Genomic DNA, 26,761 nt, shown 5'->3' with positions numbered 1-26,761 from the left:
TGGGACATAGGTGTCCAAATTATCGCTGTGCTCTTGTGTCTACCCAATCCATAGCCTTAGTACTACGGCCAGCAGCGTGGAAGATTACGATTTATTTTCTCAGCTTTCTTTTCGTAGAAGGTCCTTGGTAAGGAATTTCATAAGTTGACCGCATCGCCAAAAAGTTGGTGCTACTGAAATTTCGTCAAGGGACCCGAGAAACCGATTGCCCATACATCAACTGAATGAAGGTATCCCTCGAGATTCGTACAATCTCTAGTGGTGCATCCATCTACTGATATATTTGAAGCATATCTTGCGTTTTTCATTTTTCATTTTTCGTTTTTCATTTCTCTTTTCATTTCTTTTCTTTTTGATCTGCGGATCCAAGAATATACTATCTTCCTATCTATGACAATAACTACTCATCACTCTTAACTGCTAGTTACAACTTCGAAGCTTTCCCTCAAGCGAATCAGAAGCTATACCGGCTAGTACCTGGCAACAGGCGTGTCCTTGTATGTACGCAAAAAATCACCTAGGAAGAAATGAAACCGAGACTAGTTAGATTGAAAGGTACTAATGTCCATACTACTTAACACAATATACCCCGAAACAATCCTCCGAGGTCATACAAAGCGTCCTTGGGAATGCATGGACGACCTAGACATAAGATGCAGCGGTGAAAATACAACTGTACAAATTGGACCTAGGCTAAATTATCGTATATTTCGTGTCTTTACAATTGAAGTCGTCAGCAACGAGGGAGAGGAGAATGGGTATAAGTATTGGGCATGCAAATTCAGACCCATGATATACCATCATCTCTTTTCATGATCCCTTCTAGGATATCCACAAAAATCTGGCAACTAAAGGGAATGGAAGAAAATCAACGCCTATCGTGAACTGATACTGAGGCGGAAGCCTACCCTCACTATTGATTTAGTCTTGAATTTTGATAAGCTAATTTGCACCAACGCGATGAAGGCTTTGCATTCCAAAGCAGCGGCCTCGATAAATCGCACTTCGTCCACTCCTTTAGGGCATCGTCTTTCCGGAATATTCGAAGCATAATGCCAAGATCAATATGGGGGGAGCTTGTTCGCAGTTATGGTCATTTTTCCAACGTTTTAAAGGCGTTGAAAATGTCCGAGGCAGCTCTTAGCCTTTTCGACAACATTAAACTGCATAGACACATCGTTTCCTATCTCAAATGATAGCAATGTCAGCTATCTCTGCGGACTTCGTAAACAACCCCGCTTGAAAAGCTGCCAAGAAAAGTAACTTGCGAACCAGAGTGAAGGGCTTGTTGAGCCCCGAGGGTCGTCCGTCGGGATTGGTTGCTGGGCACAGCGGGGGATCTTGGCGTGTAACCCGGGCGCAACGGATGCTGATTTTTAGGGATGTTGCCCTTGTTTCTAACTTCGGTATTACCGGGCTACCTTTGTTGGCAATGAACTACTTACTGTGTCGAGGGAGGCAAACTGAATAGCTCGAGCAAGAAAAGTGCAGCCGAAGCAGTCTTCCCGGCGGAATATCACACAAGGGATGTTTGCATTAATCGATCTTTCAAATCTCCCGAGAGAAATGATCGTCTTATTTTTGAACGAGATAGGCTTAGACTTAACTTTGCCCAAGGCCAAAGAGTTAGGATTTGAAGCAAGAGAGCCGTATCTACCTCCAAGCGGGATAGGCTTTGTCTTCCAAGACCTTGGCAGCTGGGTATCTTTGATAATGCCTCGGAGAATGGGGCCATCCCCACGTCTTTATCGCAAGAAAGCTTTGGTAAAAACGGACTTTCTGAGAAGGTGACCATCGATACTGTATACAGTAATCTGCTATTGTCTCAAAGTATTCTGTCAAGCAATGGCGTATTAGCTGTTCATATGTACTAGAAACCCAAATGCTGATATAGTTTCGTCTTCTCCAAGTCACAGGCAAGCTTAAAAGAGGAAGTCTATTTCATTTCCCACTTTGCTTTGAACGGGAGGCGTGAATCTTGGCTGGGGCGCCGAAACGGTTCTGTACAGATTTTTGATAGATTGTGTCTGGCTGGTTTGTACGCACGGTGCTGGTAAGAGTTCTCTCCCTCGGTCTTGGGTTACACTTCTTGATTCAGTCAGCTTATCAATAATAAAGATATTGATCTCGTGCCCCCTGTTAGTTATATTCCCTGCTCGGCTATTGTTCCTGTCTCTTATCATCTTGCGGCCTCGTGTTTGCCTTAGCCAAGTGAGGGCTGTGTACAACTTTGCCTAGGCAGCTTTTCAATTCTTCCCCTGTCATGACCTGTTGAGTGTGACTCGCATACGTCTTTTAGTGACTTTTTTTTATCGATTCTCATCGCACGTCGAGTACCCAGACAGACGCATTCTCTCTTCCACTCATATCCTCGCGGCGCATTCACCTCATCATCACGCCGCACACATGGCGGTGACTGACTTCAAGAATGAAGGAATCACGGAGGACTCAAATGTGCAGGAATACATGGGTGAAAAGCATCACGATGTCGAAGAAGGCGGGCTGTCAGATCCTAATCATGTCGAACTTCAACGCGCTCTGAAGGCGCGACACATTACCATGATTGGTATGAGCGCAAATTTCGAACCCTTCCACAAGTCCAAGACTAATGATCACTCAAAGCCATCGGTGGTGCCATCGGAACTGGTCTCATTATCGGAACAGGAGAGGCACTCGCAAAGTACGGTCCACCTGGACTAGTGAATGATGATACACACGAGCGCTGACCTTTGTCTGCCTTACAGAGCAGGCGTACGTCGACTCGAAGTCCTTCGAACCAGACTTTCTCAACTAACCTTAATAGCCCGGTGCCATCCTCATCGCGTACGCATGGGTCGGATTCATTGTGTATCTAGTGATGTGCGCTCTTGGTGAAATGGCAGCATGGCTTCCCTTGCCATCTGGATTCACTGGTTACGCCGTTCGATTTTGTGATCCGGCACTAGGCTTCACTTTAGGCTGGACGTGTGTACTTTGGAGACTTCCCATTCACTGCCGATGAAATTACTGACGCTAGAAATTTAGATACTGGTTCAAATATATCATTCTATCACCGAACCAATTGACAGCCGGTGCACTCGTGATATCCTATTGGATACCAACGGAAAAGGTGAACGCCGGGGTATGGATTACAATTCTGCTTATTATGATTGTAGCCATCAATTACTTCGGAGTCAAGTTTTTCGGAGAATTTGAATTCTGGCTTTCATCGTTCAAAGTAGTTGTCATTATCGGCATTATTCTGTTGTCGTTCATTCTGATGCTGGGAGGTGGCCCCGATCATGATCGCAAGGGATTTCGATACTGGAAGAATCCAGGTGCATTCAATACCTACATCAAAGAAGGCGATGCTGGACGATTCCTTGCTTTCTGGTCCACTATGGTCTCTGCCACTTTTGCCTATCTCGGAACTGAGTTGGTTGGTGTCACAGTTGGAGAAGCTCAAAACCCACGCAAGACAATTCCTCGCGCTATCAAGCTTACTTTCTACCGTATCCTTTTCTTCTACGTTCTCTCAGTCCTTCTCGTCGGCACTCTGGTTCCTTACAATGACAAGAAGCTTGCTTTCGCTGTCGGTGCCAGTAGCTCAGCTGCAGCATCGCCATTCGTTGTGGCCATTGAGAATTCTGGAATCCCAGTTCTGTCTCATATCCTGAACGCATGTATCTTACTCTTTGTTTTCTCGGCAGCTAATTCCGATCTGTACATTGCCACACGTACGATCTACGGACTGGCCCGCGAAAACAAAGCTCCCAAGATTTTTGCTCGGACTGACAAGCGTGGTGTGCCTGTGTTCGCCCTTGCGATCTGCTCCTTGATTGCATTGCTCGCCTACATGAATGTGAGCAATGATTCACGAACAGTTTTCAAATACTTCGTGAATTTGGTTTCCATGTTCGGCCTCCTCACCTGGATTTCGATCTTGGTCACGCACATCCACTTTGTCCGGGCCCGCAAGGCGCAGAATGTTTCGTCCCAGGACATGGCATATGTCGCTCCTTTCGGTGCCGCTGGATCCTGGCTTGCTCTCGGGTTTTGCTGTCTTATCGCCTTGACCAAGAACTACGATGTCTTCACTCATAATCCTAAATGGGGAAATTTCGACTACAAGAACTTCATCACTGCGTACTTGGGAATACCTCTCTACTTTATTCTGCTGATTGGCTACAAGCTCATCATTGGCAGCAAGAGGGTTGATCCCGCCACTGCAGATCTCTGGTCTGGCAAGGATGAGATCGATCGTGAGGAGGCTGCTTATATCGCCCGGAAGCAGGCCGAGTCCGAGAAGCAGTCTCAGTCGCACTGGTTCTATCGTACTTTCGTGTCGTGGCTCTTCTAGCACAATCTTCCTGTGTTTCTTTCACTGGGAGTCCGTGTTGCTAGAAAGATAGTATGCGCTGATGATTTTATGCTCTCAACCCATCAGATAAAGGCGAAATAACTGTAGTTAGGCAAAACCAAGAATTTACAGCATTTTAGTATTTCATGGCAAGTATATCCTTATCTTTGGTTTTTCCAGTCGAAGTAAAACTGCTGGATATGATTCATCACTGTAGCTAGGAAATCCTTACCACAGTGCTCTTTTTATTGCCCGAATGAGGAATAGCGGCTAATTGCCACGCTCCAAGGGAAATGCCGGGAAATCTCCAAAGTTCTTTGATACAATTCATTTTTGTAGCCAAGATCCTTAAGGTCGGACTAGAGATCATAACATTTATTGCAATATATTTGACGCTGTCTGCTTCTTTCAAGTCAATCTCTAATCACCACGGACCGTTACTATGACTCCTGGGCCACCTAAGAAGCCCAGGCGTGTAAAAGGTAAGTCCATGAGATATGAATGCCATGCAAAATCTAAATCATCAGGATGCTATAATTGTTCTCAGCGTCGAATAAATTGTGATCGTGGAACTCCTTGTCGGAAATGTCTTAAAAAGGGTCTTGAATGCCACGGGCTTGGTGTAAGATACAGGTTCAACGATGGTGTTGCATCCAGGGGGAAACTGGCTGGTAGCTCAGTACCTGTCCCGAATTCGAAGTATAGCCCAGGTCTGGGATCCAGAGAGATGTTTCAGTAATGCTAAAATACCGGTCAAACAGATCTCTTCCATCCACGATAGAAGCCGACCATACTGGTAGCGACAAGCAACTACCGCTTGACCCGAAGGTCAACGATGACGCATTAGTGCAAATGTTCGACGATATAATCCCTTCGAAACTCATGTCAACAAATACCGGCACTGCCTATGCTAGTACTGAAAGTTCTCCGCATCTTCTAATAACTAACCAGCATATGCCTCGCTCACTGGAGGCTCTTGATTGTGAATCCCAATTCCTTCTCTCCTACTGTATGTAGGGAATCTATTCCATTATCTGCTGCTGTCTAATGACCCACAGTCTCCGACAATGTTGCACCTGCAATGGTAGCTATCAATTTTGTTTTCAATGGATATCGGGATATGGTATTACCCATATCTGAGCAAGAAACCACTCTCAGAAATGCGATCATGGCCGCGTCGGCTTCACATATGACGTGGAAAAACTCGAGTTGGAAAAGCCGAGCAACAAAATACCACATGAAGGCTATACAGGGGCTTAAGAAGCGAGACAAAACGCAATTCCCAAAAGAGAACGAAAGAGATCGGGACATCAGCTTATGTACTATGGTCATTCTTCTTATCGAAGACATGATAATTGTTGGACCCGATTTTCACCTCCTGTTGGAGATGGTCAAGACTTTTATTCAGTCAGAAGGAGGCGAGAACAATATTGAGAAGAATCCGCTGGGGAAATTCCTCATGCAGCAAGTTCGGAAGTAAGTAGTAACTTGTCACACTAAACATCGTCCGGATTATAACTTATGTTGTACATTAGGATGTCCCTTTACGCATCTCCTTTCAAGTCTGATATTACTGCCCTTGAAAGTCTACAAATGAGTTCCTGCCAAGATCTCGACTTTTTATACAGTTGTCTCGATTTTCATTCCGAGTATAGCGATATAATTTTTAAAATCGCCGATATAATACAACGAGCAAGCAGAATACATCTCGCTAGAGCTGGACGTGTATCTGAGAATACAATCGCCGAGATGGTCAGGTATTTTTTTCATGAAACAACTACATTCAATGCCGCATCTCCAGGTGGCCACATATTGATATGGCCTTTCTTTATTGTTGGACTTGAGTGTACCTCGCCAAGAGATATGAGGTTTGTGGAATCACAATTGAACCTTCTGTGGGAGCACACCGGATTTGGAAACACCCTTTATGCGATCGAGCTTCTCAAGCGAATATGGGAAGGGGAATTCGGAGAAATTGAGGTGACGCGTGTATTTGATAAAGTCGAGGGGTTTGTTATGTGAATAGAAATCTCAAAACGAGTATGCATATATACGAGAGATGTTTGGTATGATGCCGCCCAGCATCATAGAAGTTCGGGCGAACTTGTTGAATTTGATGCTGTACGATATTACCTCCTCCATCTATGCAAGCCCTGGCATAGATGGATGTATACCACGTATACACCTGTATACATGATGGGACAATGCCCATTGTCCCAACACGTCCACCTTGTAACTCCGGCTCATGACATACTGATCAACGCACAACGACACCACCTCGAGACGACCAGACGAGACAATATGAATGTATTTTTTACTTAACAAGACTCGAAGCGGGGTCGAAATTTGTGTGACACTCGCGTCGACTAGGCTGCATTGTGGATGTCGATCGGTCGGGTACTTCCAAGAACAATGCATTATATCACTGTCAATGAGGTCCACTTCAATTCGTCGTGCATTAACGCGTCAGCGAGTCATCCAATGAGCAATCTGTACCATCTCGCTGGACTTGGTGGAGATGGGGCCCATAGCACACAACGCAGCCTGCAATGCTGTTTTATGAAGAATTTCTCCGGCACGTGTCGGGTACCTAAGTGGGATTAAATCCCAACTAAATGATTTATTTCGAAATTCCAAATCTGCAAGTTCATTTGTGTTTTCACGCGGACTAGTAATCAAGTTCAAGATGGTTCGCGTCGCTGTGATTACAGGTGGCAGTACGGAGTATCACCCTTGGAAGATTATACGGCAGATAACTGACCAACTTTATCATAGCTAGCGGAATAGGGTTCGCAGTTGCTGAAGCCTTGAGCAAGCTAGGAGATTGGCAGGTCAATATCATTGGCAATAATCCAGAAAAGGGACGAAATGCGTCTGCAACACTTCAAAACTGCAATTTTCACCAAGCAAACGTCTCAATCTACGAGGAGCTTGCGGCTGTTTTTGATAGAGTCTTTAATGATGCCCAGCGGTTGGACTTCGTCTTTGCCAATGCTGGTATACCCGAATTAACTGATCTCTTTGCGAATCAACCCTCATATGGGGTTCCACCAAAGCCAGATATGGGTCTTCTAGACATCAATCTAAATGGCGCTATCTATACCAGTTATCTGGCCGTGAATTACTTTAGAAGGTCTCCAGATTCCGCAAAGGGAAGCCAAAGCTTGCTTCTTACGTCCAGTATCGGCGGACTTTATCCATGCATGCGTACTCCTATCTACTCTGGCTCAAAGCGTGAGTCAAACTTCACTGTCAGACGCTTTTCATAAGGCTAATACCCTCCCAGATGCATTGATTGGCTTTGTTCGCTCTATTGGTGAGCGGCTTTTCAAGGAGGGCATTCGAGTTAACGCTATATGCCCGGGTGTGGTGAAAACTATGCTGCTGAATGACGAGCTATTGGCGATTTTTCCCAAGGACGTGCTTATCCCTATAGATGCAGTGACGGATGTTGCAATGCAAACCATACTGAACAGCGAGATGGAGGATAGTAAAGGTGTGCACGTGGCAGCGGATAAATTTCATTCCCAGGCTATTCATGTGACGGGGAAAGGATTCTACTTCATTGATCAACCTGATTTGAATGACGACGAAGCCAGGGCTACTTGGGATTGCATGATGGGTTGGAGATAAAAGACGGAACTGCTTGAGCCCAATTTTAACAAAATTATAAGCGAATCTATCTGTTGTCTGATTTCATATATGATCGTAGACTTTTTATCCCTAAATTTATATCTTGGTCGAATTTGAATTTGCTGTTGCGAGACTAGGAATACCCAAAGGAAACGTTAAAAGCCCTGAAGTGACATCCAGTGTCTCCTGATAGTCGATGATGATCCTTGTTGTCTGCAAATATTCTTGCTACTAATAGAACACGAAGTTTTTACCCTATGTTCCATGTTGATGCTTGTGGCTTAAAGGCCCCAGCACTTTTGACTGACAATTTCACATTTAAGGTTTTATAGAGCTAGAAGACAAGTTTCTTTGATCTTGAATGGGTGGTCATTGATAATCAAATTATGCATATTCATTGAATTGCTCAACCTGAGCGTTCAACAATTTTCGTTATTGGCTGTCAGCACGTCTAGGTCAAACAGGCAAAAAAATATTTGGGTCTCCAAATATCTTTGAACAATTAAAAAATCAGGAAACAGGAACAGGGATTCTGTTCTTTCATATTGTCTCAGAATAAAACAGTAACACCATGGATAAAATATGAGTCGTAATGCTTTATGCCTTGTTGTGGGCAACAAAGCGCGATCATCGGTGAGGTCGACGGTGAAACCCGGGAAAATTTACATGCATGAGCTCGAGTGCACGCATTCTTTCAAGGCCAAGGTCTCTTGCCCAGTGACTGACTTCCTCGACAGAAATCGGATGCCCCTGCAAGCGGCGTTGGGATGTAGATTGATAAGAACCCGTACACACCCTCGCATGGAGGTCTGATTATAATGGTTTAGCGACGTTGCAGACCCAAAGCCGCCATGTTGACACTAACGTATTGACCAAAACATTAGATAAGGTATTGCTTGTGCCTGTATCATTTGCCTTCATTTTCTCAAAATCAAACTAGCAATCTCGCTTTTGAGACAAATGAACAAGAGAGAAATGAAGGGGAGAAGGATGATTATGAATTGGACGAGGACTCTCATTGAAGAAAAGGAGGCAAGGAAATAGGGCAAGGAAACTGCGATCCATCCTCGATTTGCCAGCTTTATGAGGCCATTCAGTGGTGATTGAAAAGGGTCTGGATGATACTTGATGTTGCCTCACAAGGGTTCAAGGACTCTTGTCACTATGCACCATGAAGCCTCTACGGGGTTGAAATCAAAGGGATTCCCTTGCACTAACAACTCTTGAGTGGGATATAAACAATAAAGCCTGAGTGATCCAATCAATCATGTAGTATTAAAAGCCTTTGGAATATAAGCAAATAGGAAAGCCGCTGATAGGTATATCTCATCAAATAATACAATATCGCCTCATAAAACGCAGTTTGAAGTTCAAAAATCGCCCTGGACTCCGATACCATATCTTTCCTCCACGACAAAGTCCAACGCATCTACCTGTAGGATGTAGGGAGCTCAGCTACAGGCGTTTGCTTCCCTCCACCGGGCAGTTCTGAGACAGAATGACCTTCCACTGAGAGTTCCGCTGGCGGCACCGGATGGTAATCGCTCGATGTAGCCATATGGCCGATTGGTTCCGATGGTAGTGGTTGGGGTTTTCGCAATCTTCGAATAAAGTACCATGCTAGAGCGATGAGGATGGCAGCGCCAGCAACTCCTCCGACGACTCCTCCGGCGATAGCACCGGTGTTGGTGGTACTAGATGAGCTTTCAGCTGATTGAGTGGCAGTGGGAGTTGGTGTTATTGATGAAGTTGAAGTTGAAGTTGAACTAGGAGTCGAAGTGGACGACGTCGCTGCTATTGATGAAAGATATGTCAGCCGATCCATCTGATAGAATTACGTCCGCGATTTTCGATCCTCGAAGGACTTACTAGGCGCCGCAGAGATGACTTTCAATGAAGTCTCTCCCGCTTGCAACTTGTAACCTGGCTCGCCACAGCCATTCGATCCGCCGTCTACGGCATAGCCGATGGTGCCTTGCTCGCAGCAGAAGTATCCACCGTTAATATACAGATCCCAGGTACTATTGGCGCAGTGAGGCTGACCATTGAGGGCATCGGTACAAAACTCTTTCGTCGGACAACAGGCGACATTATTCGCATGAGGGCAAAAGGAACTCTCAGGACAACAATTTCGAAACGGCGCGACCGTCTCGCCGCAATCAACCTCTGAGGCTAGACATGAGCCGTTCTTTCGCACGGCCCATCCAAACGGATTGGCATCTGACATGAGGAGAGAACAGGTACACGGAAATCCTCACAATATGAGCAGATTTCCAAAACAAAACAAATTTGAGATTACCAGGAATTTGAAGGATCGAAACAACAGAGACAAATAGGGTCCAAAGTGTTCCAAGGGTCCGAATGGGTCCAAGGGTCCAGTGGGGGCCAGCATTGTAACTTCCTTCCAGCGGGGCGATACCAATCAAATCGTGTTGAGCCTCATACACTAACTGTATCTACACTAGCTGCTCTCTAGGTTCCAACTCGCCCGGGTGTATTTTCTGGTTGTGCGCTGTCAATTGACAGCGGGAACGTCTATCTTGAACCAGAACCCAGCACTGCGACTCAGAAGGCTGTTACAAGTTGCTATGGATCAAAGCACGAGCTCTTCATGATGCATGCATCACCTCGTGGGATAAGTTTATTTTTGCTTTACGGAGAATTTTAGTACGATTAGTAAGTCTCCAAAGGAGGAAATTGATGTGCATCTAAACTTCAGGGGCATTTCAAGATACGCAAGTGCATATCTTAAAATGCCCCTGAGGTTTACAAACTGAGCAGTTTGACTTCAGCTCAAACTTGGCAGGCCATAGCCAAACCGTTTGATTACTGACCGTGACGGTCAGTCCAACCATTCTAGCAGCTCAGGCGAATGTGTAGAGATATATAACATATACATCCATCTTTATATGAAGTACTACTTCTAATCATAGTATGATTAACCTTGATAATAAGTGGTTTGGAAACCATTTATTTGATTTGCACTTGCAGCGAGCTAGTGCCGACTAGCTCCGCTTCAAGCAAGTGATTTATAGACCTTTGGCACAGGTTGATGATTTCTTCCTAGTAGGAAGAAATCACATCTACCTAGTAGGTAGTAGATGTATATATCATATCACATATAGCTATATAGTATATGTTATATACTATATAGGAGCTGAGTGAGACATACTCATGAAACACCCGAACGAAGCTCAGCCAAGCTCCTCTCCACATCATACTAGTAGTATGATACTATATGGATTGCAAGTGAGAAATCATGGGCTTTTCAAACCATCCCGGGATGTATTGTCTTCTATTTCCCCAACTAAATGTATTTCTGGCTATAAATTCCTCCAAAAGCGCTTTATGAAGCTGAACGTTTCTGACTGCACTATTCCTCGCAAGTTACTTCCCACGTCTTGAACTCGGATTCGATTGTTGAAATCTCTGTGCAGATCGCAATGGACACAGAGTCATTAGGAATTCTCACTCGTGCATCCACCCAGACCTTCGTCATAATCCTTCGTCACACAGAAAATATGGCCTTCCTGCGGTGGAGCACATCCAAACGTAGGATCGCATATTCTAGGCTCGTCTTTCATGCCGTTATCACGCCCCGCCTGAAGATAACACCAATTGTCTCCAGGCTGGATGGTCGTGCCAGTGACTGTTCCATCCCTGCCACCATCTTTCGGGTCGCATTTGCCAGCACACTTCTTGTTCCAGCATGTGTAGTCTCCGGGTACTTTTTTCTCTTGTTAGTGAACTACATACCGAGATAGTCAAATTGAAGAAATAGAAAGCTTACCCATGCCCGCAAAGGTGCCAGAGACAAGGAATAGGACCCCAACTGCGAGATTGAACTTCATATTGATAGATCGGTGATCACGGGTATAGTTCTCGACTAGAAGGCTGTTTTTGGTTGAAGATAGGCTCTTTTTGATAGAATTGAGATGATTGTGGATCTGGAGAAAGACAGGAAGGACACATCAAGTCTTTATATACCTCTGTGGTCTGTAAAACAAGACAAATTCCTCATATATTCTCGGAGCCTTGGATCGACATGCCGTCGTGGATCCAATTCTGGCCCAATCCTGGCCCCATTGCGATGACGAAGTTGCAAGGCTGGCCAATATATCACATTTCAAGGCCAGGGTGGTGCACCTATCTTGGAGGTATGCCAGGTAATTGCCTATCTAACTTTACTGGCCAAGTCAATAGAAGTTTCCGGTTGGTTGAAGACGAGAATAAGCGGTTTTATCCATACGTATCAATCCGCATTCAAGTAAAGGCGACCGACTGTACTTCATCCCGCCAAGAAGAGAGAGAATTTGGGGCCATAGATCTATGCGTCCCAAATCTCGTATTCAGCTAGGCGAGGTCCAAAGGATTCCAAATTTCTACGGATAGGGTTACATAGCCACAGTTATGAAGTTGGAAATGAGTATCGATCGACAGAAAACTTCATACTCTTTATGGTGGTCAGTTTATCTCCGATGCCTGATTTCAATTTGCCCGGAATAAGAAGAATATCATTCTGGTCTCTTTGTATAAATCATGTGCGGATGACAAATATGAAAAAGTCTCAGTAGAAGCTCTAATATATTTATTTTCAAGAGCTGAGGGTAAATGTAAATGACTCTGATTCAATTGATATCTTTTTGCTTCCATGGGTTGGGCAATCTTTAAGAAAGAAGTGTACCAGTTTCCATGCGCGATTTTATTGTCATTGTTGTAATTACGATCAGCCTTTGTAGGAAGATATCCTCGATATGGTAGCGACAGACAGAGTAATACATCACACATAGGACATTCGGTCTGCTCGTATCTAAATCCCCATTCTATCATTGGACATGAGTGCAAATCAGCGTTATTAACGGAGAAAGTCGTACGTCCTCCGGGCTACTGCATCGAAAGACGATCAACACGACACGGCAGTTCTCAGAATATACGCCTTCACTGGTGGCAGGTTCTACTGATTGCTTCAACTTTGATTGGAAAAAAACCTTTTCAGTTTGTAGAGTAATCAGGATAGAGAGAAGAGTAGGGCAACCAGGAATGACATTGCCTCAATAATATTATTTTATGCTTTACTAGCCAATCCCTCTATGCAGATAGACCTAGATTTGCAGTTAAAACCTTTCCCGTAGCCATATCCCATCTCCCTGATCGACCTTCTTCTAGGTTAGCTCAGCAGGAAGTCTTGGGCCCTGGTCAAGAGCTCCAAATCAGCAGACTCAATAATTCCTTTGATTGGGCCTTGCTCAGCTAATTCCATATCTTCAGCCTCTATTGATATTATCATGTTAGTTCTGATTTTCGACCAAGTGCTTGAAATAGACTCACTCTTTGAATTTTCCTGGTCCATCTTGGTTACTCAAGAGGTTGACATTCTGATTTCAATTTGGCATTTCAAGGTTCAAGCCTGAAGTTTATAGGATCTGAATTTGTTATATAAATTAAATACTGGTAATGTATAAAAGTGGTGATTTGGATTTGGATGATCAGAATTTGCCGACTTTCACGACATTCTTGACTCTGCTTGCTTGATTCAATATATAAATATTCCTGGTACTATTTAGTCTTCCAAGGTCATAGTATTAACCCTTCATTCTTCTAGTATTTGCCGTTATCCGACGGATCATGATCTGCCTCATAACCCCTCATGGGTGATACGAAATGCAGTTCAAGTCGAAGTTGGTATGAAATCGGACTATGATAAAAGGCAAAAAAACCGTCCAATTAACTTTTTTTTCATTGCGAACCCTCGGTATTGTATGCCATATCTGAACAGATTCTGACATCGCTCTTCAATCATAATGGGTCATCTGCATGTGGGACTTTGCCCGAAATGGAAAGAAAAATGAGCACCAACAGATAAAGTTGTGCGGGGTTATCTCTATAGCAGTGCTTGTGATATCTAAGGTGTCAGTTCAAGCTATCTATGATCAAATAATCTGCCACAAAAAGAAGGTTAAGTGAGCACTACGCCGATTGAGAATGAACAAACCCAGACTTCTCGTTCTGATTTTGGACATTTGCGTCGCATCTCTTGCGGGGGAGTTTGGCTTGTGCTATCGCCACTTTCGTAAGTCCGTTTCGTGCGTCTAGGCATCGAAAATAGCCATATACAGTTCCCAAACATGAACTGGCTTATAAAGCCAATGAATTCCTTGGGAAAGTCCTGCTCAGTATCTGCATTCACAATATGGAACCAAATATAATCTTGCAGTGGCCATCTATCTGGTCAACATTATTCTGCTGTGTCGGATTATTCTCCGGCTTAGCCCTATTTATATCAAAAGTACAGAAGCCTTTGGAAGCTGCAAATACTACAGAAAATCTACCGAAGTCCGTTTCTCGCCAAGATGGCTATCCCAAAGTTGAGCCTCTTCCAGATTTTGACTGGAAGACAACAGAGCCAATCAAAATTCGACCCTTCAAGTCTAAGTACAATTTAACTATGAGTATGTTTCTTCTCCTAGATATAGGTGTTGAGATTTGCTGAAATTTAGAAAGGTATTCAAGAGGCGACAGTCAATGAACTTATTGAGATGGACAAAAACTACCTTGATCGTATCATGCTGCGGAGAAGACTCATGGAAGAGCACCCTAATACAGTATTGGCCTCTGAACATTCGGTTAAGCCGGCTGTTGATGAGTTTTATACCTGGTTATTGAGTCAATATCTTCCAAACAGATACCCGAGCATGTTTCGATTGCAATCACGCCTTGGAGATAACGTGGCCTTATTACGGAATCTGGTCACCAACGAGGAGCTGCCTCTTACTCCAAGCGAGGATTCATGGGATACTCTGAAAATCCTGGGTGGTCTTGTGGATGACGACTTCCTGTTTTTAATGCCGTCAGAAGATGGCGATGGCTTCACTCTGAAAGGCTTTGTTACGTGCTTCCCGAATGGCTTCAACACATCTAAGAAACTGAACATGAAATTGAGAGATATCCACAAGCCAGTTCCAAGCTATAAAGAAAAACTGGAAAAGAGCATGGATCGATATTTTCAAAGACTTCAGCCGGGAAAATTTATTAAAAGAGCCAATGTAAGTGGGCTTTGAGTCTTTCGAAGTTAGAACAGCAGTGCTGACCGTTTCTTAGTGGACAATAACAACAACCAATCAGTTATTTACTGCGTCCGGCAATCACCTTTATGAAGGTGAGGATATTCCTCAGGAGAACATTGATATAAATATGGTAAGTGATTACTTACACAGTTTTTTTTTTTTTTTTCAATTTCGAACAGAAGCTTACGCATCGTGATGGCAGGCTCGAGTTCGTGTAGAACGACAATTTCTCCACCGACTGGCTCAGAGTGGTGCAATTCTGTTTTCATTCAAGACACTCCTATACACGCTTCCAGAAATCAAAGAAGAAGGGCTTGGTGATGCTCTTGCGGATGCAATTGATGGACTAAATACCGGGAATGCGCCAGGTTTCCATTTTTATAAACGGGCTGCTGTATGGGGGGAATCAGCGAAAGATTATCTAAAGAGTTGACGAATACCCTTATTCCATCTCAAGCAATGGACAAACAGCATATGTGGCTTTCAAGTAAATGTCTCGTTTAACGAAACTCGCCATGTTGTTCTTATTTCCTTTTCAAATATCTATTTGCAACATGTATGTTGGGTACACTGGCCGAAGACTGCCCTTTTTTGTTATTCCAGCCTGGTCTTAAGATAATGGTGAACTTTGGATAAATGTTTCCTTTACATACATAGCCCCACGCTGGTAGGAACTACTGATCAGAATTTAGCTTCTCGGGCTGATCCAAGTGTTTGCCACATGCTGTCTGTCTCCAAAGAGGCCATCTCATCTGTGCGCAACATAATGATGACTTCCAGCGTGTCTTCGGGTCTAGCGATTGCTTTCTTCCGCGGGAGAACAACTACAACCCCGTCCGCTTCGATATAAGGCATCCTGATGAACTGTGGATATCCGAGCAATTCTTCAAAGTTCATGTCGTATAGTTCGAGATCTGCCCAACTCGTAATTGTAAGATCGCGAGACCCGAAGAGATCCCAACCAACGAAAAGAGATCGATAACTTCTAGCTTCTCTGTGAGATGACATGTTTCGGCAATGTGATGCGGATTGATCACCGATTCGGAATATGATTGAGTAATCTCCTCGCATATTCTTGCAAGCTCGGAGACGGGTGTTTCATCAGACTTAGTCAATGAAGCTGCTGAACAGCTAGAAAGGGAATAAACCACCACGTTGCCGAAATAGTGAGACTCGTCGACAAACTTCCCTTGATTAATTCTTTTGCGGGTTTTTACTGCGGTGCACAAACGACTCATATTATTTTCAAGGGTTGGGTCACGACGTATTCGAGCCCTTGTAATCGAGCCCCAAATGAGCGCAGACAGGATGCTGTTTGTTGAGGGTATGGTCGATGCAGATTTGCGAAGAAGCTCTTTGAGGTCATCTATCCAGTGAGCGAAAATCCGGAAGTCCTTCGATGTGCACGATGGGAATTCACTTGGGAATGCTGGTGGGATCTTGGAGTATTCGGAATGGCGTTTGAAAAGATCCTCCAATGAAAGATCAGAGCTCTCTTCCAAAGCAGGAGGAAGTGCTGTCAAGAGGCGCTCGGTCCGCCCTTGAGAAATACCGTGAAATTCAAAAGTCTCCTCGGTCATATTCTTGGCCCAAATTTGCATGACCTCGCAGAACCCCGTGGTTCGACAGCGTTATGGTGAATACGAACACACAATCCCACGGCGTTGTCTGGAAAGCCGAAGACGCTGGCAGTAAATACAGGAGCACCTTTTGCGAAGAGAGCTCCGTCAATCATAGCAGGTGCCGGCCAAAAGCCCACTGGTATATCATCCGAAGTCATCTCGCTTGCTGACATTGTTTTGAACTATTTCTGTATAAAACCTATATCGACGACGATTGATGCATCGTTGTCGTTCGATCGAATTTGGAGGAGGGCTTGCCTTGGGAAGATGTCGATGGGAAGATAGTACCACACAGCCAGGGAAGCTGTCTAGAGAGCCTGTCAAGACCACGCTGAAGACTGCTTGCCGCTGCTGACTTCGAGGCAATTATCTTGAAAGCGAAGAATACCGGAATGTAAACCGTTGGCATGAGTAAGTCCAGCGGAGCCAAATTGTTCCACTTCTATAGAGCCAGCCATGTTCAGTTCGATATGAATGAGCCCGCACGGATACCTGTCTCTAAAGAAGTACTTTGATGCAGTTTTAAAGAGATGTGAGGGTACAGAAATACAAGATTCTGGCCGAAGACATGGTGGACATTTCGCGTCTCGGCCCCATGGGCCCGAGAGCCCGGGAGTCTGAAATCTAAAATGAATGCTGACAATACTAATCAAATTGATCTCTGATATTTTTAGATAGTTCCAGAATACAATATCAAGCTTGCTTTATATGAGTTATTGGTTGGGCTGGCATTGAGTGAATCTGTTGTAGAAGAGGTAGTGGTAACTTCAATGTTGGGATTTGCTAATGCATACATGTCTGATCAACTATTTATTCTTTGTTGTGGGAACCTGCGTGATGAAATGCTTTACTAGCCATACTGTAGGTAGCCTAAATGGGCGTAGAATTGACAGTCCAAGTTTATAACTATCCCTAGATACCACCCTTCATGGAGTAGTTGGTATTATTCTCCATTCATGTCTTTCATCACTCAGACCACAATCTTCAATCTTTCACAAACAAAGTGTACCATGAACGACGAATGGGAAAGTGGAGAAAGCCTTGGATTGTTTCTATTTCACAGAATAAAGTCCCCTTGAGTTTATCTATCTTTACGACGAACACAACAAATTCAAGCTTTGCCACCGGTAGCTTCCCTCACAATTTCCTTCCAATCAAGCTCATCCAAGCATTCAGCGTGGATTTATACTGAGACGTCAAGTGCTTTACGAAGCTGTTCCTTTGTGCTGGCGTAAATCATCCGGACCTGGTGTTTATTTTTAAGCATTCCAACTCCTGGATCTATCCAAAACCCCGGAATAAAACATACCTTTGTCGAGGTTTCGATAGGAACCCATGCTATGAATACGACTCGGGACCTGTCATTGAAATAAGTGATGCTCAATAGATGACATCTTTTTCCAACCCGATATGCCTACCGTTTACCATCGGCTCCTAGATCATATTCAACATCATATGCTGCATACCGAGGCGCCGGGATACCATTTTCATCAACCGACGATGAAAGTTCACGCAAGAAATCCTCCCAATTTGTATCGGACGAGGATTTCTTAAGAGAAATAGCCGTATAATTATTGGAGATACCGTATATTATGAATTTCGGCTTGGACGATCCTCGCCCCAATTTCAGCTCGTTGAAGGCAGTCAGGCACTCGTCTCCGATATGGACTCTGCATTTGCATTTCACCGTCAAGTCTTAATTCCCAAGCAATTTATAATGATGTAGGAGCTTATCCTGAGGGAAGCTATAGTTAGAAGCATAAATTAGTAAAATAACGATGCATAATTTTGAGGGCTTGCCCCTTACCGACATGTTGATATTCTCACTATAAAATGTAGTCTATGAGATGTGGGCAAGTCACAAAAATTAGACCAAATGAATGACTTTATTTAAGCATTTTAGGCTGGAGAAAGGCAGAAATCAATTTGCCAGGCAGAAAGTGGAAGACTGGTCAACCTCAGGGGAATAATGAAGTCGCCTGGACGGGGCCGTTGATCCGCGTGGCCGAGGATTACTCAGACGATTTGACAAGATACTGGATAATAGAACCAACATTGAACTTGATATTGTTGCCTATTATATACTCCTGCCTCCTAAAGTATCCACATTCAGTTTTTCGAGCCTACGCAATAGTAGAAAGAAAGACTTACATGGTAATTCGGCAAGGGTCTGAAAGCGCAGAGCCGGGCTCGTGGCCCCGACAGTCCGGGGTTCGGCATCCCGGGACTTGGATTTTCAACGAAACGCTGGAAATACGCAAAACCGTCTGCTTGAATCGAAAATGAATACTGAAGAGCCAATAGAGACGATTGAAGCGAGACAGCAACGACTAGCCTCGGTCCCTCGAGCGGTAAATTCCCTCCCTGGGCGCCTTGACGGGCTACCTTCATCAAGTGCGTTGAATATTCTGGACGATTGGATTAATGGACAAACTCTGCCCATCGACTTCTTTGACATGGATCTAGAATTGGACTCTTTTCCATAAGTTTACTTATTTTACAATTCCATTAATTATCATTTCACTTCATATCTGCCATCGCATCACATAAAGACGGTCGTAAATCGATGGACGACCAAAAACCACAAATATCCACCTTATACAAACAACATCGAAAGAAACTGAGGACATCCCAAACGCCGTAAAACATTGCTATGCAGACATATTGTGTTGAAATCAGAGATTGCAAATTGGAAAATAGGTGTTGGGTATGATTGTTTTCAAGATAGCGGCTGCTGCGACCCCACGGGTTCGTTGAAAGTCGAGCTATGCACTTCGCCCCGCACAAAATTTCCGAATGTCAAAACCGCTTGGAATATCTCTTGGCCGGTTGAAATGATATGTTCTGAGGGAAGAAGGAAGCCGTAACTCCCACGGTCACGCAATTTGATCTGAAACGAGTACGTAGCATGTAACTTTTGATAGAACCAATCCAACGCGCTGCCACCCGAGCTAATATCGGTAGCTTCGCCGTCTGTAAGAATTCCTTCACAGGCTGATGTCACGTCGTACGACTCTCGAGTGGTGAGACGAATCGCCTTGGCCAGTCCAAGGGCTAGTTCTTCTAGACTTTCGAGGGTTGGAGGAACCGAAGAGCAAGTATAAGAGTAAGGGTAGAGGATTTGCTGGGAGTAGGAATGTAGATCCAAGAAGCCAATTACATTTGCTCGGCCACTTTCGGTCTCATTTTGTGTCCATTCGGCCAATCGCTGAGATTCCAATGCCTCGAAAGGCTCGGTGCCGGCATAGTTTTCTGAGCAGGGGTTTGAACGTGTTGATTCACCATCCCATTCAAAGTCCCAAGCACGGTCAAGATCTACTCCCGGGCAGATTGGAAGGCCTGTTGGCTGACGGTTCTTACGCCATAGACGATCATGTTCCCATGAGTAGACATAGCCATCCGGATTTAAAGTTGGGATTAAAACCCAGTCATACGCATGAACCAAATGAGTGACCTCGGGTGATTCGCCATACTGGGTCATGAGTTCATACGCAACATACATGACTGTGGATGTACTGATCCATTCTCGCGCATGTAGGCCTCCAGTGATAATGATCGTTTTGCGAGGTTTCGATGAGGGGTACTCATCATGAGCCACGCCAAGTCGTAGTGCGGGAATTTCGCGACCCTCGTAGGTAAGACCAATGCTGGTATAACTCACATGGGACGAAAACATTGACGCCATGAGTCGCATCCATTGCACCATGGTAGATAATGGCTGATACTCTCGAAAAAAGATATCCTCCATCGCCGAGGCATCAACTTCGTAGGGAATGTCCAGTCCTGGCTCGGGTAATAATTTGTTATGACGGCATCTTGGGTATGTGGCATAGATCATATCGACCAGATCATCCATGAGGGGAGTGTGGGCGGTACGCAGAGACGCCGGCAGTAGATCGAGCAGGGAAGGAATCTGATGTTACGACGATGACTCAAAGTTAGCGGAAATGAGACAAAATAGAGAAGATTAGGATGAATGAGGAATCTAGGATTTGAAATTCATCACTCACCATACTATCAGCCAAGCGAATATCCATATGATCTGCGGTGATGGCCCAGACATCTAACAGCAAGACGCGGGAGGCGGCGGCGAGGGCGCCCGCCTCTTCCGCATTATGAAGATGAAATCGAAGGACTACATCACTCTCATACCTATCACGGACATTTGGAGGTGGGAAGGGTAGTCTAGGATCGGAGTTCGAGTGATTGATGCCCCATAGGGACTCGATGACCCAGTCGCGGAGTCGGGTCCACGGACGACGTGGGTCTGGGGGATGAGGTAACAGATGAGCGGGCTGTAGCGGAGGTTGAGGAGTGATACTAGAGCCGGCGGGGATAGCGAGAACTGAAGAAAGTCCAGCAAAGAGGATGTAAGCTGGTAAGAGGCGCATGGCGGGGTGAAAGAGTGAAGGGGGTGGAAAGAGGTTGAGGAGGAAGAAGAGAAGAGAAGAAGAGAAGGGAAGAGGAGGAGTGAAGTTGAGGCTGAAGTGCGGAGAAGGCGGGGAGTGACAGAAAGGGTTGATAAGAATAGTTTATACTATGAACATTCTACTATATAAATATGGTATATCTTAAATTATAAAATACTGAGAGGTAGTTGAATTATTTTATTCAACTTCATATCATGGTCATCTACTATCTTAATGCTTTATCTGCTGTATGCTGAGAAATGCTGATTGTATACTTAGCATCTGTACAACTAACCTCAGGATATCTACAAACTATAACTATATGTATGTTGATCAAGGTAATCAAACTACCAGAATAGGTATTCTGATTAAGTCGAAACAACTAATTCTATCCATTTCATAATAGTATATATCTACTTAAAGATCTTTTCTAATCCTCTAATATTGTATATTCCTCCTTCCTCGACTTGGCCCTCTCTTGGCGCTAAATCCGTCTGCCTTGTTTTTCCCCCTCGACTGTCTTCTCCTCCCTCCTCCTCCTCCTCCTCCTCTCTCTCACACACTTCTCCAATTTCTCGAACCGAACCTGTCAGACCCATCAAACTTCAAATTTAAACGTGGTCATTTACTGTGCCTTATCCCATTTGGCCCACTTACTTTCTCTCTTCTCTGCCGTGTTCCCCTTTTTTTTCCCGCCGAGCTGACGACCCTCGAACTCCACACGGTCAACTCCACTTGAATCCCACCGCGTTCTGGAATCTCTCCTCCACGTCGCTATGCACCACCACCACCGTTGTTGATCCCTTTGCTCTCCCCTATTCCCCCTTCATCTCCTCTCTTGTCCTTCCACTATAGTAAGGCACCGCATGGGTCTGAATAACGTTCTCGTGCTTCGCTGCCATGCATTGGAAAGGCCTGCGGCTGGTCGCCGACAGCAGCTCTAAGCGCCAGAGTACCATCGACCCTCAAGCCCACGCCCAATCTCCAAGCCGTCGCAGTGAACATCTACCACGTCCAGATCCCCCAACAATTGATCCTCGGTATTCTGAATCGTCTCCTCGTCTTCCGGGTCTCTCCCCACCAAGCGAACAGGCCGAGTTTGACGGTCAACCTGATGCTACGCGGGGGCTCGAGATCCCTGCCGAGCAGGGGGGGGCATCATGCAGTGGATCGCACCGATTTCGCGGGTTCTTCCTCCGCTGCAGATACCTCGAGTATGCGGAGGAATCGGTTCAGCTTCATGAGATTGCGTCATGCTTCCGATCCTCAACTCTCCAAAAGCTATGCCAAGTCCCAGAAGGAAGCTCCTCCAGTGCCGTCCTTACCACCACCGAAGATCATCACCACTGCCCCAACAAGTACGGAATTGGACCAGCCAGTGAAGCTCAGGAATAAGTTCTCCTTCAGGCCTTCATCACGAAAGCAATCTATGGATGAATTGTCACGGAATTCGGTGGATCAAACAAGGTCAAAGCCATCACGCAAGAACCAGGGTTCGACCGACTCTCAGATCGGTGAATCGACTTTATCAACATTTCAGACAGCCCCCGAGGCACCCGAGCGCCTTTCGACAAACTCTGGCCGAAGTGGAAGTCGAGACCAACATTTCGATTCACATCGCTCTTCCGCCGTAGACCCCCGATTCTCTGAGTCCTCACGGTCAGACCAGAGCTATGGGGATCAGACCGCCACATTTCACACCAACTCTCCCCTTGAGGGCCAAGGGTCGACATCAAGTGCCAAAAGATTCCGTATGCCCCGTCTCAAGCGCAATCGAAGTCCCTTATTTCCACTTCCTCCGAAACCCATCCCCAGCAATCGTGCGCTGGACGCCGCTCCCAACTTCTCCGCCGATACTCCCAAGTCCGAAGGGTCTATTGATCACGACCAGGTCTCTCCTCTCCCCTCCCCCTCTCGTTCTTCTGTTGGTCTATCATCCTCAGTTCCCCCGCAACTATTCCGCAACGATTCCACGAACTCGGCTCGTTCATTGCGATCCAATCCATCTCACAATGGCCGTGGCCGATCTTCGACAATGGGGTCCGTAGCTGAGAACCAGGATGACCTATCTCCCGTTCCATATCTGGCATCATCCGGGCGAACCTCGACTTCGACTAGTGGACGCAAGAGCTTTGGGGATTTGTTCAATATAACTTCACGTCTCCGTCAAAATTCAGAGCCCCCATTTCCAAGACAGGGCTCCCCAGGTGTAGGCGGCTCGATGACCCCAATCTCAAAGCCGGAATTGCCCCCGGTGCCTTCGCGAGAAGAAGACGATACGCCAGCTAGCTATCTCGCAAAACTGGAGGAAACCCTCCCAAAGGGAACCGTCGCCGGTATTCTAGCTCAGTCAGATCAAGACTTCTTCAAAATTGCACTCCGAAAGTACATGCGGGGATTCCATTACTTTGGTGACCCTATCGATATGTCTATCCGCAAATTACTGATGGAAGTGGAGCTGCCAAAGGAAACTCAACAGATCGATCGTTTCTTACAAGCTTTTGCAGATCGATATCACGAGTGCAATCCTGGGATATTTGCAAATACTGGTATAGTTTCCACAAAATTCTGATCTCAATACTTGCCATATCTGAGCTAACTGCCTTCTAGACCAGGCGTATTTCATTGCATTCTCGATCTTGATTCTGCATACCGATGTCTTCAACAAAAACAATAAGCGGAAGATGCAAAAACCAGACTATGTGAAGAATACTCGCGGAGAAGGCATATCCGATGACATTCTTGAATGTTTCTATGAAAACATTTCCTACACTCCGTTTATCCACGTCGAAGACGCAGATGTTCGTGATCGTAACCTCGCCAAGCCCCGTCGAGCTCTTTTCAAGAGCACAAGCTCAGAACATCTATCACGAGTGGCCAAGGAACCCGTTGACCCATATGCGCTCATCCTCGAGAATAAGCTTGGCACTTTGCGGCCTACTTTGAAAGATGTCATGGACTTGGATGATACTTACAACCATGTCGGAACTGATGGCTTGCCCAAGATAGATGACTTGCATCAGGCTTTTACCAAGTCAGGAATCCTGCAAATCGTGTCTCTCCGCTCCCGCCCTGATGCCTTCATCCAGGGAGTTTTGGACACTTCTGCCGACTCTAATCCCGGTCTGGTAGACATCAAGGTCGCGAAAGTTGGGCTTCTTTGGCGCAAAGATCCGAAGAAGAAAAGAGCCCGATCTCCATGGCAAGAATGGGGTGCGGTGCTCACATTCTCGCAGTTATACTTCTTCCGCAACGTCACCTGGGTTCGTTCATTGATGGCACAAAACGATGCATACGTAAAAGGTGGCCGGAAGGGTACTTTGGTCTTCCGACCTCCTCTTGCTGAGTTCAAGCCTGATGCCATCATGTCAACTAACGACGCTGTTGCCCTCTTGGACACAAGTTACAAGAAGCATAAGTATGCGTTTTCTTTCGTACGACACAGCGCGCTTGAAGAGGTTTTCCTCGCGACCTCTGAACATGAAATGAATGACTGGTTATCGAAGCTCAACTATGCCGCTGCCTTCCGAACGACCGGCGTTCGTACTAAGGGGATGATCGCTACTAACTACGAGGGTCAACGATATCGCAAGAGCCAAAGAATGGGCTCGGTCTCTTCCGTCCAGTCGCACCAGTCCACAGACAAGGAGCCACCGTCACCCAGTATTGACAACGATGTCGTGGCAGGATTCATCGCAGCCCGACGTGAGCTAATGAGTCAAAAGATTCGTGAAACAAATGAAAAGCTTTTTGTTACGCAAAAACAGCTCGATGATCTTTTGCGGAACGCGCGACATCTCCAAATACTCACCCCTGTTCATGCTCGGGCTCGTGAGGGTGTGATCATGGCCGCAGGACGCATGGCCGCGAAGCTCAAGTGGGTCAGACAGGACATCTGGCGCAATAAGTGTTATCGTGAAGTTCTTCTTCGGGACCTTGGGGAGGATGAGAGCTTAATGCCCGCACGGACATTGTCAGATGGCGACGAACCGGGTAGCTCTATCCCAGCCCGTATGGCTTCAATCTCTGGGCCGTCAGTTATCTACGAGCCCAGCATTCAGCAGGCCCCCAGTATTGTGCATACTGCATCTAGCCATGATACAGAAGAACCGGCTGTGGCTGCTGCTGAAAAACCCCTTGATCCTGCCCTCCTTGCGCAGCCTTCGACGGAAGAGATGCGTCGACCCAGCTTGCCAGCATCGACTACCTCCTCCGACTTTGCTCGTGTTGGCCGGCCACTATCCGTCGCTGTCGGTTCTGAACACGGCAAGGCCTCTGACTCAGATGTTCAACTAGAACGAGAGGCTTCTGTGCTAAGTCGCGGTAGCCGGTTTGATGCTGCCAGCCTCGGATCACGGGCCTCGAAGCTCACCTCACCCGCTAGTTACGATGAGGGAGAAGAACGCCTGCTCAGGGAGGCCGGACTTCTGGATCTCAGCGGATCTCCTCCGCCACGGAAGCAACCGACAACTGTGCAGGAGGCAGGCGGCGAAAGCAAATTTGATGAATCATCTGAAGTATCCCAGAGTGATAAACCCAGCCGTATCCGTCGAAGTCTACATCGATCCCTCCGTGATCCTCATATCCACATGAACAGACATCATTCACACTCGCGCAGCAAGAAGAATCGTGATTCAATTTCTAGCACCGGACCTCTCTCTGATGATGACGGTACCACAGACGGTCTTTCGCGAAAGACACCCAGCTTCACCGTTCATGGTAAAAAGGCCTCTGTTGTGACTTTCGGCTCTGAATGGCAGAACATGCCTCCAGAAGAACGCCTGAAGCTGCGAAAACCTACTCCACACGATGAGCCTCGGGCCTCTGAGCCTAATATTCTCGGCAGCGGCGACTCAGTGACCTCGGATGGCCTCCACGGCGATCGGCCACGATCTTTTCGCAGCGTCAGTACCACTACAGGAATCAGCATGCGGAGTGATGATGAGCCCGTTGATTTCTTCAAAGATGCGCACGAGAATCTCCCTGCGCCTTCAAACGAAATAGCTCCGGATCAAATAGTCCCCGACGACGCTCAACAATCCCCCTCTGGAACGATAGTCTACAACAAACATCTCGCAACACCCCACGATTCACCATCCCCATCATCAAATTCCCTCGGTGCTCCTCCATCATCCGAGAGCCTTCGACAACAAGCCGTCGGTGGATAGCCCGACGATGCTCCTCCAACATGACCGCCATTCCCATTTCCTCTCGAACAATGAGACATTGTATAGCTCGCAATCTCTTTGATCTGCTGTTTTTTTTTTTATTATGACGATTATACCCCTTCCCATGTCAAGTCCTGTTTCCCGTTGGGTCCTCTGCATTGAACGATGGTCGGAACTGATTAGTCTTTGTTGTCTTCTACTCCATCATCTCCAATTTCCATTCTCATATCCCCTCATAACTGTTTCTCCTCTTCGTTGCGGTTTCATTTCAAGCGTGGGTTTCTCGTGCAATGCATGGAAAGCATGGAAATACATTTTGGTACGACGCGGTTGCAACTCAGTTCTCTTTTCTTTTCATGCCTTCTCGCTATTTCTGGATTCTATCTTCTCGAGATGAAATCTGGGATGCGATGTACCTCATTCTTTGCCATAACCACTTTTCAATATGGTGGTCTTTCCCCTTCGCCGGACTCAGGCTGGTAGACAAAAGCTTACGATGTTTCAATGATCAATTCATATGAATTTG

General features: G+C 45.8%; 10 protein-coding genes across 10 annotated transcripts; 5 read left to right on the top strand and 5 right to left on the bottom strand.

Annotated features, from left to right (window-relative positions):
- Positions 1 to 2,406: 2,406 nt before the first annotated feature.
- N7469_003879 (dicarboxylic amino acid permease agtA) lies at positions 2,407 to 4,339 on the top strand (the record flags this gene model as incomplete). Its single annotated transcript, XM_056642799.1, has 5 exons — positions 2,407 to 2,566; positions 2,623 to 2,680; positions 2,745 to 2,751; positions 2,804 to 2,964; positions 3,025 to 4,339. The coding sequence occupies 5 exons, from the start codon at positions 2,407 to 2,409 to the stop codon at positions 4,337 to 4,339; spliced, it is 1,701 nt and encodes a 566-aa protein (XP_056502211.1).
- Positions 4,340 to 5,293: 954 nt separating this feature from the next.
- Positions 5,294 to 5,819, top strand: N7469_003878 (transcription factor domain-containing protein; the record flags this gene model as incomplete). Its single annotated transcript, XM_056642798.1, has 2 exons — positions 5,294 to 5,348; positions 5,398 to 5,819. 2 exons carry the CDS (start codon positions 5,294 to 5,296, stop codon positions 5,817 to 5,819), a joined length of 477 nt encoding a protein of 158 aa, XP_056502210.1.
- Positions 5,820 to 7,025: 1,206 nt separating this feature from the next.
- On the top strand, positions 7,026 to 7,972 carry N7469_003877 (uncharacterized protein; the record flags this gene model as incomplete). The annotated part of the gene is made up of 3 exons (XM_056642797.1): positions 7,026 to 7,056; positions 7,115 to 7,573; positions 7,626 to 7,972. 3 exons carry the CDS (start codon positions 7,026 to 7,028, stop codon positions 7,970 to 7,972), a joined length of 837 nt encoding a protein of 278 aa, XP_056502209.1.
- Positions 7,973 to 9,401: 1,429 nt separating this feature from the next.
- N7469_003876 (uncharacterized protein) lies at positions 9,402 to 10,199 on the bottom strand (the record flags this gene model as incomplete). The annotated part of the gene is made up of 2 exons (XM_056642796.1): positions 9,402 to 9,766; positions 9,842 to 10,199. 2 exons carry the CDS (start codon positions 10,197 to 10,199, stop codon positions 9,402 to 9,404), a joined length of 723 nt encoding a protein of 240 aa, XP_056502208.1.
- Positions 10,200 to 11,430: 1,231 nt separating this feature from the next.
- N7469_003875 (uncharacterized protein) lies at positions 11,431 to 11,823 on the bottom strand (the record flags this gene model as incomplete). Its single annotated transcript, XM_056642795.1, has 2 exons — positions 11,431 to 11,699; positions 11,763 to 11,823. The coding sequence occupies 2 exons, from the start codon at positions 11,821 to 11,823 to the stop codon at positions 11,431 to 11,433; spliced, it is 330 nt and encodes a 109-aa protein (XP_056502207.1).
- Positions 11,824 to 14,162: 2,339 nt separating this feature from the next.
- N7469_003874 (heme-dependent oxidative N-demethylase family protein) lies at positions 14,163 to 15,469 on the top strand (the record flags this gene model as incomplete). Its single annotated transcript, XM_056642794.1, has 4 exons — positions 14,163 to 14,421; positions 14,474 to 15,015; positions 15,071 to 15,166; positions 15,239 to 15,469. 4 exons carry the CDS (start codon positions 14,163 to 14,165, stop codon positions 15,467 to 15,469), a joined length of 1,128 nt encoding a protein of 375 aa, XP_056502206.1.
- Positions 15,470 to 15,929: 460 nt separating this feature from the next.
- Positions 15,930 to 16,637, bottom strand: N7469_003873 (uncharacterized protein; the record flags this gene model as incomplete). The annotated part of the gene is made up of 1 exon (XM_056642793.1): positions 15,930 to 16,637. The coding sequence occupies one exon, from the start codon at positions 16,635 to 16,637 to the stop codon at positions 15,930 to 15,932; it is 708 nt and encodes a 235-aa protein (XP_056502205.1).
- Positions 16,638 to 17,841: 1,204 nt separating this feature from the next.
- Positions 17,842 to 18,471, bottom strand: N7469_003872 (cofilin actophorin; the record flags this gene model as incomplete). Its single annotated transcript, XM_056642792.1, has 4 exons — positions 17,842 to 17,904; positions 17,968 to 18,016; positions 18,077 to 18,309; positions 18,466 to 18,471. 4 exons carry the CDS (start codon positions 18,469 to 18,471, stop codon positions 17,842 to 17,844), a joined length of 351 nt encoding a protein of 116 aa, XP_056502204.1.
- Positions 18,472 to 19,377: 906 nt separating this feature from the next.
- On the bottom strand, positions 19,378 to 21,049 carry N7469_003871 (M14 family metallopeptidase; the record flags this gene model as incomplete). Its single annotated transcript, XM_056642791.1, has 2 exons — positions 19,378 to 20,571; positions 20,669 to 21,049. The coding sequence occupies 2 exons, from the start codon at positions 21,047 to 21,049 to the stop codon at positions 19,378 to 19,380; spliced, it is 1,575 nt and encodes a 524-aa protein (XP_056502203.1).
- Positions 21,050 to 21,967: 918 nt separating this feature from the next.
- On the top strand, positions 21,968 to 26,235 carry N7469_003870 (Arf family guanine nucleotide exchange factor SYT1; the record flags this gene model as incomplete). Its single annotated transcript, XM_056642790.1, has 4 exons — positions 21,968 to 22,254; positions 22,283 to 22,384; positions 22,427 to 23,616; positions 23,678 to 26,235. The coding sequence occupies 4 exons, from the start codon at positions 21,968 to 21,970 to the stop codon at positions 26,233 to 26,235; spliced, it is 4,137 nt and encodes a 1,378-aa protein (XP_056502202.1).
- Positions 26,236 to 26,761: the final 526 nt, after the last annotated feature.

Source organism: Penicillium citrinum (genome assembly GCF_028827155.1).
Source record: "Penicillium citrinum strain IBT 23319 chromosome Unknown utg000003l:1.0-4596430.0:1.0-4598250.0, whole genome shotgun sequence".
In the NCBI taxonomy this organism is placed as follows: domain Eukaryota; kingdom Fungi; phylum Ascomycota; class Eurotiomycetes; order Eurotiales; family Aspergillaceae; genus Penicillium; species Penicillium citrinum.
Note: the sequence above shows the minus strand (reverse complement) of the source record. Positions and strands in the feature narration are given on the sequence as shown.